The 17,722-nt window shown below is 38.3% G+C and overlaps 2 protein-coding genes across 7 annotated transcripts in view; one reads left to right on the plus strand and one right to left on the minus strand.

The window, feature by feature from the left end:
* The window catches only part of CEPT1 (choline/ethanolamine phosphotransferase 1), a 36,483-nt gene extending 21,148 nt beyond the window's left edge, over positions 1 to 15,335 (minus strand). Inside the window, exons 1-4 of one of the 2 annotated variants that reach the window (XM_019956865.2) lie at positions 15,227 to 15,335; positions 8,460 to 8,869; positions 4,156 to 4,303; positions 1,028 to 1,169 (exon numbers count right to left, since the gene is read on the minus strand). In XM_019956865.2, coding sequence (XP_019812424.1) covers positions 1,028 to 1,169; positions 4,156 to 4,303; positions 8,460 to 8,798 — 629 coding nt within the window. In that variant the 5' untranslated portion in view covers positions 8,799 to 8,869; positions 15,227 to 15,335. The remainder of the gene's footprint in view (positions 1 to 1,027; positions 1,170 to 4,155; positions 4,304 to 8,459; positions 8,870 to 15,226) is intronic. The other variant, XM_019956864.2, reaches the window with a different exon arrangement.
* Positions 15,336 to 15,367: 32 nt separating this feature from the next.
* The window catches only part of DRAM2 (DNA damage regulated autophagy modulator 2), a 29,770-nt gene continuing 27,415 nt past the window's right edge, over positions 15,368 to 17,722 (plus strand). The window contains exons 1-2 of one of the 5 annotated variants that reach the window (XM_019956868.2): positions 15,380 to 15,503; positions 15,884 to 15,940. Coding sequence is in view for 2 of the 5 variants with exons in the window: in XM_070785946.1 (XP_070642047.1) it covers positions 16,165 to 16,297 (133 nt within the window). In the remaining 3 variants the exon portion in view is untranslated. Of the gene's footprint in view, positions 15,504 to 15,883; positions 15,941 to 16,001; positions 16,298 to 16,591; positions 17,066 to 17,722 lie in introns of those variants that run through there. The other 4 variants (XM_019956867.2, XM_070785946.1, XM_070785943.1 and 1 more) reach the window with 4 other exon arrangements.

A 17,722-nucleotide genomic window follows, 5' to 3' on the forward strand; every position in this document is an offset into this window, starting at 1 on the left:
AGTCATTCCAAGACATGTCTTTTAGTTAACATTCAAATTATTATTAATTATTCATTTACTGTCATAAGAACATCTTAAATCCTATTTAAATAAGGTTAGCAAAAATCACCTGAAGAGAACTTGTAGGGACAGCTAAATTTCTATGCATTCTGGCTTTTTCAAGGACTAGAAAACTAAGTTTATCAGTGACCTAAAATTTTAAAATCCATTAATGATTTGTCTTAATGAAAGACTTGGTTAAGATGGTCTCCTATTACTTCACATCAGAGATTTTTATTATGATATTCCATGAAGTTTTCAGAGTCTTTTCTCACGTTCTTTTTCATTTAACCTACACCAGGAAAAAGATAAAAGACTAACTACAGTAGTGTAAATCAGATCCGTAATACTTAAACACCAGTTGGTGAATTCCATCCTAACCTTTCCAAGACTGGCTTACTCATTAATATTTACACACACACACACACAATATTTACAGAAAAGCACTAATCATCAAGTAGGAACTATTCATTTTGGAGTTTAAAGAAAGTTCCTATTTCATTTTTTAAATTCTTAAGCATTTTGCTGGCAGTAATAATCTATATGGTGTGCTCATATCCACTAAAATATCAAGAGCTTAGATATTTATAGACTCATCAATAAAAACAATGTGAAGAGAGTAAAATCTAATTAAGCTATGATATTTAAAGAGTTGCTCTTATAAACTATCTTTTCTTTCCTGCAAATACAACTTCATAGGTCAAAATAAAACACAGTATTAAAATGAATAACAGAGGGGAAAAAGAAAAATGAATTTGAGGGAAATACAGTTGGATATGAATGAAGGGGCTATTATTTCACTTTAAAAATATTGGTTGGGAGTTTCTAATACTTCCTTTTAAACAGTGTGACAGAAGGACACATGATAAAATAATGAAAGTTTCTTTTATTTATTAGTGATTTGATTGATTTCTAATACTTAAACATCTATAAGCAACATTCTTCATATCTGAGAGAGAAAAAGCACACACCATTAAGTGTTACTTACATTCCAAATCGTAATGTTCCAGAAACGTATGTTTGCCAGTGTGCACAATAGAACATGAATGTCCCAGCAAAACAACAAAAAAACATCCAGTCAGGGTTTGTCCCCAGTTGTACTGCAATACAAGTTCCAAGAACCACAAAAACTGAAAAAGAAAGATTACAATGAAAACTAAACAATCTGATTAACAAACATTAACTAAGCTGGTAATGATTTTCAGTTCAGTTCAGTTCAGTTGCTCAGTTGTGTCCAACTCTTTGCGACCCCATGAATTGTAGCACACCAGGCCTCCCTGTCCATCACCAACTCCCGGAGTTCACGCAAACTCATGTCCATTGAGTTGGTGATGCCATCCAGCCATCTCATCCTCTGTCATCTCCTTCTCCTCCTGCCCCCAGTCCCTCCCAGCATCAGATTCTTTTCCAATGCGTCAACTCTTCGCATGAGGTGGCCAAAGTACTGGAGTTTCAGCTCTGGCATCAGTCCTTCCAAAGAACACCCAGGACTGATCTCCGTAATGATTTTAGATGAAGCAAAAAGAAAACATGCTATGAATGTTTAATCTTTTTTCAGTCATTTACGAAACAGGAAAGCAGGCTATAGTCTTTTATATTAACATTTACCCTGTAACTTCAATCTGTTATTTCACTATACCACTAGGTGAAAACAAACTTCTTGAAAGCAACTAAAATACTTTAGCATTTTTTTGGAATATATGCATATCTCGTTTTATTACACTTTACAAATACTGTGCTTCCAGATATTGCATTTTTTTTTTTTCAATTAAAGGTTTGTGGCAGCCTTGCATTGCATGTCTATCAGTGCCACTTTCTTTTCAACAGTTTTAGCTCACTTAGTATCTCTGTGTTACATTTTGGTCATCGTTAAAATACTTCCAATTTTTTTCCATTATTACATTTGTCATGATTTCTAATCAGTGATCTTTCATGTTACTACTGCAAAAAAGATTACAACTTGCTGAAGGCTCAGATGATAGCATTTTTTTAAATCAATAAAGTATTTTTTAATTAAATAATGTACATTTTTCAGAAATGATGTTATTGCACAGTTAACAGACTAAAGTGTAGTGTAAAAATAAGTTTTACATACACTAGGAAATCAAAAAAACTTGTGTCTCACTTTATTGCAATATTCACTTTATTGCAGTGGTCTGAAACTGAATCCACAATACATCTGAGGTATGTCTGTATTCCATCAACTCAATGATAGAGTACTAGTGAGCAGTGAAAAATTATAAGGCAGAAAGTCAAAAAAGAAAGAAAGACAAAGGCCTAGATAATTCACTGGCTTTAGATAGCAATCTTTTTTATTTAGCAGATTTCACTATGGGTAATATACATTAAAAACAAACAAAAAAAGGACTGCCCATAAAAGTTTTGAACTCAAACTACAATGCAAAAATGACTACCACTTAGAAAAAAAAAAAACAGAACAACTATCATACTGCTGTTACCAAATTAAATTATAATAGTTTTTCAAGATGCCCAACCAGCATCTTCAGTAGAAGCTTTTTCTTAAGAGTTACATGAACTTATCTGTTCCTTCCCCTCTGCTAAGCAAGCTGCTACCAGGATACAACCAAACAATGATTTTAACATACGCTTACATTTGTGAATCTGAGTTCACAAAGTAAAACCATCAAGGGTTTTTGTTTGCCTCTTTAAAAATATTTTAAACACTGTGCCAAATGACAAGAAACCAACTGAAGAACTAAATAAAAAAATAAGTGTGTTGGGAGGAGTATGTGGCAAGGTGGGGAGTCAGGGGGAATAGAGTTCTTGAAAGGAAGACTAGTTAGAAACTGTCATTTAATTTCTAAATCTCTTTTTTCCCTCTAAAGAAGTACTAAATTATTATTCTTTAAATGGTACAAATAAAGACATACCACATACAATCTAATTATAGTAATTCATCTTTTGCTAGCACCTTAGTGTACTTTTTTTTAGTCTTTTCATTGAAGCCCACTATCACAGTTACAGTCTAAGTCTACAATCAAATTCCAAATGTCTGTATAATATCCATTTAAATTAAAGACTATCTTATAAAACTGATCAACATTTATCTACCAGTACAAAATTAATAGCTAATATAACCTGGAGTAGAATCAGAATTCAGAAATATCTTTAGAGTTGAAATAATGGCTAAATTTACTAAGTGTTCATATGAGATGTCTAAAACAGGCAAATTCATAGAGATAGTAAGTTAGTGGTTACCAGGACCTAGGGGAAGTAGGGAATGCAGAGTGACTACTAGCAAATGATTCCCTTTTGGAGTGGAAAGGAAAAAATTGACATCTGACAAAATGTTTTGGAATTAGAGGGCTTCTCTGGTAGCTCAGCTGGTAAAGAATCCACCTGAAATGAAGGTGACCCCAGTTCAATTCCTGGGTCAGGAAGATTACCTAGAGAAGGGACAGGCTACCCGCTCCAGTATTCTTGGGCTCTCCTGGTGGCTCAGCTGGTAAAGAATCCGCCTGGGAGACCTGGGTTTGACCCCTGGGTTGGGAAGATCCCCTTGAGAAGGAACAGCTACCCACTCCAGTATTCTGACCTGGAGAATTCCATGGACTGTATAGTCCATGGGGTAGCAAAGACTCAGACACGACTGAGCGACTTTCACTTTTCACTTTGGAATTAGATAATGGCAACGGTTGCATAATTTTGTGACTACCCTAAAAGTCACTAAATTGTACACTTTAAAAGGATGAATTTTATAGTAAGTGAATTATATCTTAATAAAAACTTGAAAAAGGCAAAAACAAAAATACAAAGACTATGAATTTCTTAGTCTCCCATTACTGAACTCTCATCTATAATTTGAGATTTCTTTCATGATAACAATTATGCCCTAAGAATTTAAAAACAACAGGTGCCAAAACAATAATATTTAGGGTTAAAAATAACTTAGGTAGAAATTAATTTCTAAATTTCCTGATATCATCAAATAATGAACAAGTATTAACCAGCTTTATATTTTTTGACAATATTAAAACTTAATATAAAATCACTTCTGATAACTACTATAATATCACAAGCCTGTTATTTATCTTATCATTGTTTTCATATTCCTTTTAACATTGTTAATCATTCACATTAAAAAATCAATAATACCTGTCGATAGTGAATCACACCCATGATCAAAAAGTTCTCCCAAAGGAGAACTACTATTAGTTCTTCTTGCCTGTTTTCCATCAATAGCATCCAAAGACTGGTAAATGAAAAGGCCGCATGCACAAGCAATATACGCCCACAGGGGTGCCTGTGAAATAAAATTTAAAAAACAGTAACAAGACATATTAATATTATGTTTGGCGAGTATATTTTTACTTGCAGATATGTTATCTTCATTCTCCAGAGAAGTTGGAAGCTATGGGAGAGAAGATCCAGGTGCTACATAGTGAAAAACTTTTCAAAACAATCAAAATTATGAGAGAATTAAATTCCCTGTTTTGCAGGGATACTCAAGCAGATGCTGGGTAACTACTTCACAGGGGTAATACAGAAATGCCATGCGAGATTAGATTAGGTAACTTGTGTAAGATTCCTCCTAACATTTAGACTCTAAGAATCAATTAATGAATAGCTAATAAGGTTTTTCCTAAGTTGTATTTTTGAAGATGTTCAAAAAGAAAATTTCCATGTTAAACTCAGTTGGAAAACACTGGATTAAACAATGTTAAACCGATTTTTCCACTGCAGGACTGCTTCCAGGCCTTAAGGTTGCTAATGCATATTGTGCATGTTCAAGGAGGATACAACATGCTGCCATTTCCCAAATGTATTTGAGCATGTGACTTATTTTTTTCACTGTTTCATGAAGCAACACTACGGAAATAATGATCTACTTATTAGACAGAGTGCTTATATTACTTTTCAAATACTTATTATGGTCACATTTTCAAGAAACAATTTCTCTTTTGTCAGACAGAAACTAAACCACTAAAACTGAATTTAAATGTGATGCATTAAAAAAGAGAGCTTCTATTTGGTACGTTCTCTGTAAGAAAGTGAAAGAGTTTTTTGCATCATTTTTTCCTATTTTTCTATGCCTAGGCCATGAAAACAATTTTATAACCACAAGATATTTTCTGAGATATTGGTTTTCAAGTTAACTGTACTAAATGCTCAGAGCTGCAAAGTATACTACTCAGAGCTGCAAAAAATATTCAGTATATTCTGCACTACAAAGAGATATCTCCCTGAGAGAGATCTATTTGTGTGTGGGTGCTCAGTCATGTCCAACTCTTGCAACCCAATGGACTATAGCTTGCCAGGCTCCTCTGTCCGTGGGAATTTTCAGGTAAGAATACTGGAGTGGGTTGCCAATTCCTTCTTCAGGGGATCTTCCTAACACAGGGATCAAACCGACATCTCCTGCATTGACAGGCAGATTCTTTACCACTGAGCTACCTGAGAAGCCCAGAGACCTATTTAGACTCAGTTATTAAAGGTAAAGATCTTCTGTTTTTTTTTTTTTTTTTTGGAGTCTCATATTTTAAAACACTGAGGCTGCTAAAAAGATTATCGTATATACCTCCCCCAAGCTCGAGTTACAAACCTGGAAAAGAATAACTGTGATTTTGTAACCAAGTTTACATGGCAGCACTGGACTAAGTGGTTAATCTTTTTTTTTTAAACGTATTTGTTTTTTAAGATTTTCATTATTATTTTTCGTTGTGCTGGGTCTTCATTGCTGTGCACAGGCTTTCTCTAGTTGTGGAGAGTAGGGGCTACTCTCTAGTTGTGCTGCATGGGCTTCTCATTGCAGTGTCCTCTATTTCGGAGCACAGGCACTAGGCGCACAGGCTTCAGGAGCTGTAGCATGTGCACTGAGGAGCTGTGGCTTACTGGCTCTAGTGTGCACGCAGCAGTAGCTGCAGCACGTAGGCTCAGTGGGTGCAGCCAGTGGGCTCTAGAGAGTGGCCTCAGCAGTTGCGGCGCACCGGCTTAGTTGCTCCAAGGCATGTGGAATCTTCCCGGACCAGGGATCAAATCCATGTCCCCTGCATGGGCAGGTGGATTCTTATCCACTGAGCCACCAGGGAAGTCCACTAAGTGATTACTCTTATGTGACTAAGAACTCTCCCTTCTAAACTTGGGTTTACTGCTTCTTACTCCTAGAGGAATCCAGTAATTCTCTAGAGCTGCACTGTTTTATACAATGGCCATTAGCCAGCCATCTGTGACTATTTTAGTTTAAATTCATTAAAATAAACCAAAGATTCAGTTCCTCAGCTGCTAGGTACATTTCAAATATTCAATAGCCGTAAGTATTTATGGCCTCCATATCAGATCACACAGACACAGAACACTATCATCATCACAGAAAATTCTATTGAACACTACTGCTTTAGGGGACTAGAAAAACAAGGAACTTCTTGGGGGAGGGGGCGGTTTAGGATTTTAATGGGGAAATCTGTTACCCTGGAACAGAATTGGATTCAACTTAGTGACTAAATAACAACCATCTAGAAAACACCAAGATGGTAATTACATATATAAGAGAGAGAAGCAAAGCCTTCTTATCTTTGGACTTTTCTTTTTTCTTGTGAATACATAGAACAGTTTAATATTTATCTATTTCTTCTTTGTTTCCATTATTTCACAACTCGCAGAGGTGTTTTAAGAAGAAAGCCTTCTCATTCAGGAGCAAGTACGGTCTCAGCTGGGTTAAGAGTCTGATACACTGAATGTATAAGTCAGGAAACTATTATAGTCATAATCTACCTTGATTTCTCAAAGTAGCATTCTGAAATTAGCGTAGTTCCTATTCTGGAAGTTTCCCAAAGATTTAACTAATGCCAGGGTTACTCTAATAATTCCAAATCACTTAAGAAAAGAGACTGAGGAAAAGTATTACAGGGAACATGGTGCCTGGTACAGTCTAGGTGTTCAAAAAATGACTATTAGTGGCCAAGCTAATCTTGAACTTGCTCTCATTCCCTAATCTTTCTCCTGGAACTAGTTTAGGACTTAGAAGGTTTCATCTGGAACCAACCCACTTCCCTGTTGTATCTCTAAGGATGTGTGAGATCTGGACCAGATTCCTCTGGAAGGAGATGTCAGAGCCTCAAGTGATCCACAGGAAAAACAGCTCCAAGGAAATATGATAAAGAATCCCAAGACATATTTAAACAATTGTATTGGTGTTTATTTTTTGTTTCCAGATTGATGTAAAGCAAGATAGTTAAGAAAATGAGGAGAAACCAGAAATATATCCATATAATCTGTATGAATTGTATCTGTATAGTAAAAGAGGAATTAAAGATAATCAAGGGCGAGGGGAAAATAAGTATCTGGAAAAAGACAAAAAACAAAAATATGTTTTATATGTAACTGTGACCCTCAGTAACTGTGACCCTCAATAACTTTACATTAAGACCTATATGTGGAAACAAATGAATTAATGAAAACAAAAAGGGATAAAGGATTAAATGGTGATAATTTTACCTCAAAAAAAAAAAAATCAACTGAAAAAGACTACATTGAAAAAAATTACTTCAAATTTAAAACAAGACAAGGAGCATTGTAGTCATTATGATTTACACAGTCACTTTCAACAGCTTTACTTGAGGATCACCTTCTATCTTCTTGGCTTATCTGTACTGATCATTCTGGCACAGTAAATGTTTTGATTCTCTTTCATCTACCTAACTACCTTGGTTAACTTTTTGATAAGGACATTTTGAAGCCAAATAACTTCAATTTACCCACTGAGTTTCAGTTTTGGTTTTAAGCAGTGAGTAGAGGGAAGGTAAAAGTGAAAGAGCAGCAAAGACATTTGTATTTGAGAATGCCCAGCAGTACCATGTTTCCTTTTTTTAACAGCAGCCACAGCAAGATACAGAGCAGGAAATACATTACACCGTTTCTTTCTTCTATTTTCTTTTGCTGTGTTAAAATAACAGAACGACAGAGATACACCTAGGGTTATCAGATATGTTTACAGGAAGCGAAAAGGGATATTCAACAACTCTCACTGGAAATCAAGAGAACACTTTCAATATGACTAATTTATAGCTGTGCCATCTTCCTACCAGAGACTTTCCTCTCTGATCATTTTAAACCTTGCTAAGACTTTATTAGCCATAATAAAGGGGGATAAAATTCTTTTTGTAAAGCATTGAGATTTACTGATTTTAAAGGAATACTTCACGTTAATCTCAACTAACATTAATTTATCTACTGGCATCAGAGTCCACACTTTGCTTCTGGTCTCTCATAAGCATAGTGTATGTAAAGTAGGTTGTAGTTATGAGAGTTATTAATAGTATATACGACAGGATACTTTAAAACAGCTGACAAATAGCTGTCACATTATCTTACCTTTAGCTAAAATGACCTAAAAATCCCAATTACAGTGTTTCTGGCATGCAATAAATGTTTATATCTATTATAAAAGAAATTCCTCTTACCTGCTCTGTAGCTGTAGGGCAGTAGAAGACTAATAAAACAGTTGTACAGATGTTTATTGACAATCCAATGATCGTGATGAGATTTGGAGCGATCCAGGAGGGAACTCTTCCAACGAGCCATTCCCAATACCCCTGCATCAAAGGCTCAAGCAAGGACCGTCCGGCACTCTGATACCTGTGTTCTTCTAGACGCTTAAGTTGGTGTCTTGACAGTGGTGGTGTAGGTAACTGGAACAACTTATTTAATACACACCCGGGAGTACTCATATGCCCGAAGCCCAAAGGGGACTCCGGGTGAGAATCTCCACATCGTTTCCTTGTCGACCGATGCCCACTCATGGATCTTGGCTTTCTTTTATTTGAGGAGAATACTTTATCTTGTTTTATAGCTTTTGGTGGATGGTCTTTCCCTGGGGGTAGGAAAAAAAAGATATATTTGTCAGCCGCTATTTATATCAATGTCAGTAAATTAAAAAAAATCAAACTGGCAAAAAAATAATACACATTAAACAGGGATCAGAAAAACAGGGATCTGCTTTTAGTTCTAATTCTTACTGGTGTAAAGCTAAAAGAAGTCATATAACCTCATCTTTATGTGAAAAATATTAAGAATTTTAATAATAATATGCTTCCTGTTACCTTATAGCTTACCAGACTTCAAAGCTCATGATTTTTTTTTTCAATTTCACACTGCTATCATAGTATAAATTGGAAAAAACCTAATAATGACCTGATCATTTCACATATGCAGAAACTGAGGTCCAAGACACACTCAAAGACAACTAGTAAACCAGTCTTAATATTGGAGAAATGACTTAAATAGAATGGGTCTTAAACTAGATTTTTATTTAATGTGAATAGCTAATACTTATTGAGCACTTGCTGCTGCTGCTGCTGCTAAGTCACTTCAGTTGTGTCCGACTCTGTGCAACCCCACAGATGACAGCCCACCAGGCTCTGCTGTCCCTGGGATTCTCCAGGCAAGAACACTGGAGTGGGTTGCCATTTCCTTCTCCAATGCATGAAAGTGAAAAGTGAAAGTGAAGTCACTCAGTCGTGTCTGACTCTTCGAAACCCTATGGACTTCAGCCTACCAGGTTCCTCGGTCCATGGGATTTTTCAGGCAATACTATTAATTACTCCAGTTTTTACAGAAAGTTAAACTAAGGCACAGAGAGGCTAATTAACTTGTCCAAGTTCACACAGCTGTTAAATGAGGTTCATATAAACCGGGTTTCTGTTTAAATTAAAAGACAGACCTTTTTAGTGGAAAGGGATATAGATAATATTCCATGAGGGAATAAACAACAATGAAAAAAATTAACTTTAAGAGGACAGTATTTATGTGTTAGCAGAGTGAACTGATAAACTGAGGTAGTAAAAAACAATTATAAGTGCATCGAGTGATGACTGTTGATGTTGTTGTTGTTCAGTCACACAATCATGTCCGACTCTGCGCGACCTCATGCACTGCAGCAGGCCAGGCCTCCCTGTCCCTCATAAGGTTTTTTATAAACCTTAAATTTAAACCTATTAAGTACTTGTACCTGACTTAGAAAGGATCAGAAATAACATAATTATGTAAGTTAATAACCAATGTAAGAAAACAATGACAAGCTGATAACATATAGAAATTAGTATGGTGACACCAAAGGTTTGAAGTGGTGAGGGCCTACAGTAGGGTGGTAAAAATGGAAATATGAAGACAGTCAAATCTGTAAGTAATTTCTACTTACGAGGAGGAATCAAGAGGAAATACTTAGGAGAGTTTAGAAGGAAAATCAGTTATTTTGGCTTTGGGGAGGTATGAGATGAGAGGGGATCTCAGAATGAAAGTAGGAAAGACATACATGCAACTTTTATGTACAGATGTTTTAGACAAAAATCAAATGACTGAAGTTTGGGTGAGATATCAAAATTTCAATTTTTTAACTTGGAAGCTAACGCCTAGTTGAAGATTGGAAAGCAGAAAATTTCTTAAAAGGATTAAGTATGAAGAGAAAAGGAAACTCATGGTTAGTAAGCAGGAAGAGAAACCATTAAAGGATTAAAAAAGAAAAAAAAATCTTAACAGAACTAAAAGGGTAGTGGCATTTGACCAACACAGGTGTACTTTGATCTGGCAGAAAGCTATCCAGAACACAGTACGAAATTCCCAGAAATGCTGCACTATGGGAATATAGAATGTGATACAGAGTCTAGGACAACTCAGCAATGAACTTAGTATCAAAATATGCCCACGACTTCTCTCTATTCCCATAAATTAATTCCAATGTCACTAATGATCTAAAGTGGCATCCCAAACCTCAGTTAATCCTGTATCTCAATAATTGGTTTAGAGAACAGTTACTGTAGTTATTAACTGACTTACACTTTCAGAAATCACGAAAGAAGCCCAGTTTAACTAACTCAAGTGCTCTGAAATAAAAATAATAAAATAATTTCAAGCCAAGACAAACCAAAGTTAATTTTCTACTATTTCTAAGAATTCTTTCACACACTCAATTGTATCATAAAGAAACTGATTTAAACTGTTTTAAAGTAATATCTATATAATGTCAAACATCTGGTTGCAAAATCATTTTGGATGATGAAATAACAGACCGATGACCACCAAAATACCATACTATCAAGTGGCCAAATTTTCAGAAGTCAAACTGAATAATGTATTTTCATACTTGGCGAGCTATAATCAATCAGCTCTTACAGATTTCCACTTAAATGGGAATAAAAAGTTTGGCCAACTCAATTTATATTTTATTATTATAGTGACCCATTCTCCCATAGTTAAAAAAAAAAAAAGTGACATATTGAGGATGCTGGCCTGTTTTTGGCAATAAACAGCTACAAGTTTCTGATCCTAATGGTTTTAAGTTTGAGCATTTGGCAGGACTATATAATAAACTGGATACTTTTCATTTTAAGTGTTTTCCCCTTCTGACCTAGATTTTTGTCCTTCTGTTTCTGTTTAAGAAAAATCTACATCTTGACCAACCTTCCTAGACCTAGTTATTATATAATACATACATGTAAAAAGGATATTTCAATTTGGCAACACTATCTCTGTGACGCTTACTAGCAACAAGATTGCAAATAAAAATTCAGATACATGTTGCCCTTTGTCAGAGGTTGCTGACACTGCCACAGATCCATCTCTTCTCTTCCTTCCACCCATCACACCTGAGACCAGGAGGCAACTGCCAGGAAAACCATCTCAGGAAAAACAGAGGAGTTTCTGAATTTCAGCACGTGAAAACTAAAAAAATTAATGTAAGAAATTAAAACTAGTGCTGGGTAGCTTAGAAACCCAGCCATCAGTGACAAGTTTTTATGAGAAAATGGATTCCAAGTTTCAAATGCATTCAGCCAATATCTGAGTGCAGTAAACAAGATAGACATGATCCCAGTTCCCAAGTCCAATGGAAAGATGAGTAAAAGAAGGTAAATAAGCAAGTGACATTACACACTTACACACTGTGATGGGCAGTATGAATAAAACAAGATGTAAAGTCAGAAAATAGTTGAAGATGAACATTGTAGACAAGGTGGTTGAAGACCATGAAAAAGAAGCATTTATACCTGGTGGCTCAGATAGTAAAGTGTCTGTCTGCAATGCAGGAGGCCCAGGTTGGACCCCTGTGCTGGGAAGATCCCCTGGAGAAGGAAATGGCAGCCCACTCCAGTACTCTTGCCTGGAAAATCCCATGAACAGAGGAGCCTGGTAGGCTACAGCCCATGGGGTCGCAAAGAGCAGGACACGACTGAACAACTTCACTTTCACTTCACATACTAAATTCAGAGGAAAAGGAGACAGCCATTCCAAGAGCAAGAGGAAGAATAGTCCAAGAAAGGAAAACAGACCCTGAGGCAAAATCCAGCTTATTTTTCTTATTCATATCTGTGGGATCACTATAGCTGGACAGTAGTAAACCATACGAAAGAGTGAGATTAAGGAGAGTATGAAAAGCCCAACAACGCAGAGGTTTATAGACTGTGGCAAGGAGTTAATATTTTATTCTGATCTTATAGAAAGCCATCAATTAACCTATAAAAAAATCTATAATTTTGCAGCACAGCCAATTTATTAACTGAGGAAGTGTTTTAACAAATTATAACAATAAAAGTGAACATTTTAAATGTTTTAAAATCCTCATTACCTGGAATTCAGATTACAATAATACTGATCGCTGTCCCATGTAACCTCTCCACTTGTAACCAGCATATTTCCCTCCTCTGCTATAATTTGGCTTGAACGTGATACTTCTTTCATAGCACTTACCACATTTTGAAGTTTTTTTGGTTAATTGTTGGTTTTTTGGGGTCTTTTCCCCACACTGATATGTAAGACACAGGAGTGCAGGAGCCATGCATGTCTTAACATTCTTTTCCTAAAATCTTATACCATACCTAACACTAGGTGGGTGATCAGTACTTATTTGTGGGACAATGAACAAATGTGATTCATCTAGTTATTTAATAGCACTGGATTGTTCGAGATCTTTGAGGAAACAGAAAGATTGAAATATGCCATCCATGCCCTCAAGCTCAAAGTGGTGGTGGGGAGCCTTGTAAATAGCTAAGCTATAACATACTGTGAACAAACTGCTATGGGAGTTCAGGGAAGGGTGCACATATGGTCTAACAAAATTCTTCTTTGCACATACATGTATTTATGTAAAAGGTCCAATGAAGGTACAAAAATAAAATCATAGAAATTTAATGAGTATCTTTACTAAAATTATATACAATTTGTAGACCTTAAGTCTGTGATGCAAAACATCTGTGCTTACAGCCGCTAAAGATAATAACATGCTGCCTACAATATTCCAGTGTTCAGCACTGGTGAAAATCTGACAAGTGTCACACTAAAAAAGGAATCTCCAACCGCTCAGCAGAGAATAAGGTAAGCTCACACAATATCCAACCTGTAGTGTGAAATTCCAGAATCCGCATCCCCCCTATGTCTAAGGGTGCCAAGTTTTGAGCTGCACTGATTCAGCAGTATGTTTACAACCCTTTCACAGGAATTGGTGACTACACAGCTCTTTCCACTTCTATGGTACGACTAAAGGAAAATACTAATGGTGAACAGTATTTGGGAGGCAGAGCAAACTATAAAAAATCAAGCTTAAAAAAACAGATCACAGGATTACATTCAGCATTATTTAACAAGTGATACACAGAACAAGTTACCAAAAACAAAAGCCTTTTCAGAAGACTTGGAAGCTAAAACAGTACTGTGTAACACAATTCAGATCTACTGCTTTGCTGAAGTGAAATCTTGCATTCCTTAAAAGAAAAGGAAACAACTTCTTCCAGAAACAAACAAACAAGCAAAAAAAGCCAAAGCTTAACATTTGGTGGATTATTTTCCTATTCCCTTAAAAGAGACAGCATAGCATGACCCTCAAAAAGAATGTCACCGGTACTTTTAGCCTAAACAAGTCTACTGCTGCCTAGAAAACACACTGACTATGCAGTAATATCTAACGGGGGTTGTAAAACAAGTTTATATTTAAATATCAAACATATAATACTGTTTATAATGTAAATTTTAAGAGATTGGGTATGGGAGAGGAAGAAGAACCCATTTATGAAACCATAATTGTAAATATTCAGTAATAATCTAACAGCTGGACAACAAATGAAGGTACCTCTGTCAGAAGAGGTTAATACAAGAGGCAGCTTTATCTGGCTTTTTTCCAAATGCAAGGGTTGTAAAGACAAGTTGCACAAGGGGCTTCCAAATAGTTTTTGCTCAGCACAAAATGAATATGTAGCAAAACGCCTTTAGAACTTCAATATCTGGAATTTTACATGAAAGCCAATGGTTCTTGAGTTCTTATGGTCTAAATGCTCTCAGTTCAATACCTCCACTGAACACACGCCCAATAGTACGAGAGTAGAAACAGAATCTTTATTCCTTGTTCACACACACGACACTAACGTTTGTTTAAAGATAATTATGAACTTGCCTATTACCGTTAACACAGACTCATCAATGAACTAAGAGACTTAAAGCAAAATCACATATATATATTAATACCAATGATGCAAAATGTCATAAATGACACAAAAACGCCAATCACCGAACTGGAGTAAAAACAAGTTAAACACAGCAACATTTAAATATCCCATTCATCTAGTGTTCTAGGGACACCGGCAAAGACTAGCAAACCCTTCAGTCCTTCCAAGAATACTTCTGAAATAAACCCTAGGTGGCAACCTTAGAGATCGTCAATACCGACTCTGAGATTTCTAGAAAAGTTGCTGACCAAGAAGTGTGGCCCCAGCCACGAATCACCAGCACCGTATTCCAAACGGAAGGCAAAATCGGCACAGGATTCAACACGGTTTGTGGACTTAGCAACACCTGAGCAGGAGGGTGTGGACCTGACAGGCAAGGTCGGTTCCGCGCAGGCAGCGCCCCTAGCCCTCGGCCCGCCCAGCCCGGGCCGCCGAGGTTTTCTCCAGCCTTACACCCAGCACAGTAGCCCCCGAGCTCTCGCGCTGGCAATTAGCCACCTCAATCTCTTCATCCGGGGTCAGAGGAGCAGTAGCCCCTCGCACTCCCCACAAGCCCGCGCGCGAGGCTACCCTGCGCGAGGAAGAAACTGCGTTCGCCTCGCGCGAGTCCATACAGAGATATATTCCAATGCCCCACCCCAGAACTTGCAGCCCTCTCTCCGCCCCTTTTGAGAATCGTGGCCCCCGACTCATTCTTTATATTCTGGCCGTTTCCCCAGGACCGAGCCTCGCATCCTTACCACGGCCCGCAAAAGCACACAGCTAGAATTAAGACCTGCGACTCCAGCCGACTGGGTGACTCTGATCCGAGGCAGCACGTTCACGACACTTTCGCGATTGCCGTAAAGGGATACAGTGTCGGAGCAGGCGGCGGCGCGAGCGCGCACCTCTCAGCGGTGAGCGCGCCCCGGGACCGGCTTGGCTGCTCGGGAGCGCGCTTCGGGGCCCTGCCCCATCTCCGTTCAGCCGGCCGCCTCCGGACCCGGCGGTCAGTACTGGCAGGGTCGTCTGAGCGAGGTAGGCCAAATACGGGATGAGGGCCGGCTCCAGCCCCAACTAAGGAGGGATGTATTAGAGAATGGAATCGGGCAGGTCAGAGACGGGGATGCTGCTAGGAGCCCCACAACCCCGTGGCGGGCGTGCAAGGCGTCCAGCTTCCAGGGACCACGCTGTACGACTTGTGGGAGAGGGACCAGGTGGCAGCCGGAGCGCGGACGGACTGCTGGGGATCCGATTGGGGAGGAGGGGTCTTGAGTGGGTGCAGGCTGGGTTCAGGTCTCCGTGCCTCACCTTTCAGTGTGAGTTCTTGGTCTTTCCCCCTCCCCCGCACCCTTCCACGCCTAGCTTGCCCCAAGCCCTGCCAAGCCTCCGCCTCCCACGTCTTTTCTCTGCCCCAGGCACGGGTTAATCGAGTTCTTCGTCCCAGTTCTTTGCGCCTCCGGAAGAAGGCAGCGGTGGGTGTAAATAATTCCTTGGTTTTATTTGTTTTAAGCGGTTATCGAGAACCTTTGCCCCAGTCCCACAAAAAACTGTGGTTGAGTATACCTTCTCTTTATCACTCCCGGGCTTGGATTCCTGGAGGGGTGGGGTAGGTAGGGGAGGAAGGTTTTTGTGGTGACTTGCTACTTAGCAGCAGCAGCAGCAGCAGCTAAGGAAACAGCAACCCACTCCAGTATTCATGCCTGGAAAATCCCATGGACCGAGGAGCCTGCGGGGCTACAGTCCATGGAGTCACAAAGAGTCGGACACGACTGAGCGACTTCACTTTCACTTTCACTTTGTGTTTACCCGAAGCTCAAGTCTTCCCTGGGGTGAGCAGAGTAGTGTGTGTGTGTGTTGTGTGTGTGGTGTGTATGTGTGTATGTTAGTCGCTCAGTCGTTCCCCACTCTTTGGGACTCCTGGACCGGGGCCCGCCAGGCTCCTTTGTCTATAGACTTCTTCAGGCAGGAGTACGGGTAGCCATTCCCTTCTCCAGGGTATCTCCCCCACCCAAGAATCGAACCTGGGTCTCCTGCATTGCAGGCAGATTCTTTACCGTCTGAGCCACCAGGGAAGTCCAGTATAGAAAGGTAAATATCTAGTCCTTTATATCTTCACAACTGTGCTTTCATTAGGATACATTTGTAAAACTCCACATTTTTCCAGTTCTCCCAAATTTAAATTTATAAACCAATACTAAATACAGCTCTAATTTGCCATGCACCATCAGATTCTCCCTCGACTTCTCTCCCTGTAATGTTTGATCCGACTTGTAAAAGTGTTACTTAATTTTCTAGACTATTTAATTTTTAATCATTATGAGAATAGTATGTTTGTTAGAAGGCCAAACTAGAGTTTAGAAAAATAACCATTTACTATTATGCTTTGCTTTGGGCGTGATTCTGTGTACCTGTGGCTTTCTTTCTTCACTTGGAATATCCAGAATTTACTTTTTTATTGTCCCTAAGTAGTCACCCCTTAGAGGAAACAGCATAAAGAATTCATCTTTTTTACCTGTGGCATTTAAATATTGTGGAATTTAAAACTTGTAGATGCAGTTCTGATTCAGGGATCTTCAAGGAAAGCAGAGATAAGATAGGTGAGAAATGCAAGAATATTTTGTTAAGTGTTTCTGTTATTGCTATGTGAAGGTTATTCCTGCATATTTTCAAGAATCTTGAAAGGTTTCTTAAATTATTAAGCATTTAAATTCCTTTGCTTGGTTGGCAGTGCTTCCAGCTTTCCAGTGTGATAATACATAGGCAACAGTAGTCTTCCTTACCTCGGTGCACTTAAATTTCTCAGTGGTCCTTTGCAAACTGGTAAACCATTTGCCCAATAACCTCAGATATGCAGATAAGACTAGCCTAATGGCAGAAAGCCAAGAGGAACTAAAGAGCCTCTTGATGAAGGTAAAAGAGGACAGTGAAAAAGCTGGCTTCAAACTTAACATTCAGAAAACTAACGTCATGGCATCTGGTCCCATCACTTCATGGCAAATAGATGGGGAAAAAATGGAAACAATATAAGACTTCATTTTTGGGGGCTCCAAAATCACTGTGGATGGTGACTGTAGCCATGAAATTAAAAGATGCTTGCTCCTTGGAAGAAAAGCTATGACAAACTTAGAGTATTAAAAATCAGAGACATCACCTTGCCAACAAAGGTCGGTATAGTCAAAGCTATGATTTTTCCAGTAGTTATGTACGGATGTGAGAGTTGGACCGTAAAGAAGGCTGAGTGCCAAAGAATTGAT

Source organism: Bos indicus, chromosome 3 (assembly GCF_029378745.1).
Source record: "Bos indicus isolate NIAB-ARS_2022 breed Sahiwal x Tharparkar chromosome 3, NIAB-ARS_B.indTharparkar_mat_pri_1.0, whole genome shotgun sequence".
Lineage (NCBI taxonomy): Eukaryota > Metazoa > Chordata > Mammalia > Artiodactyla > Bovidae > Bos > Bos indicus.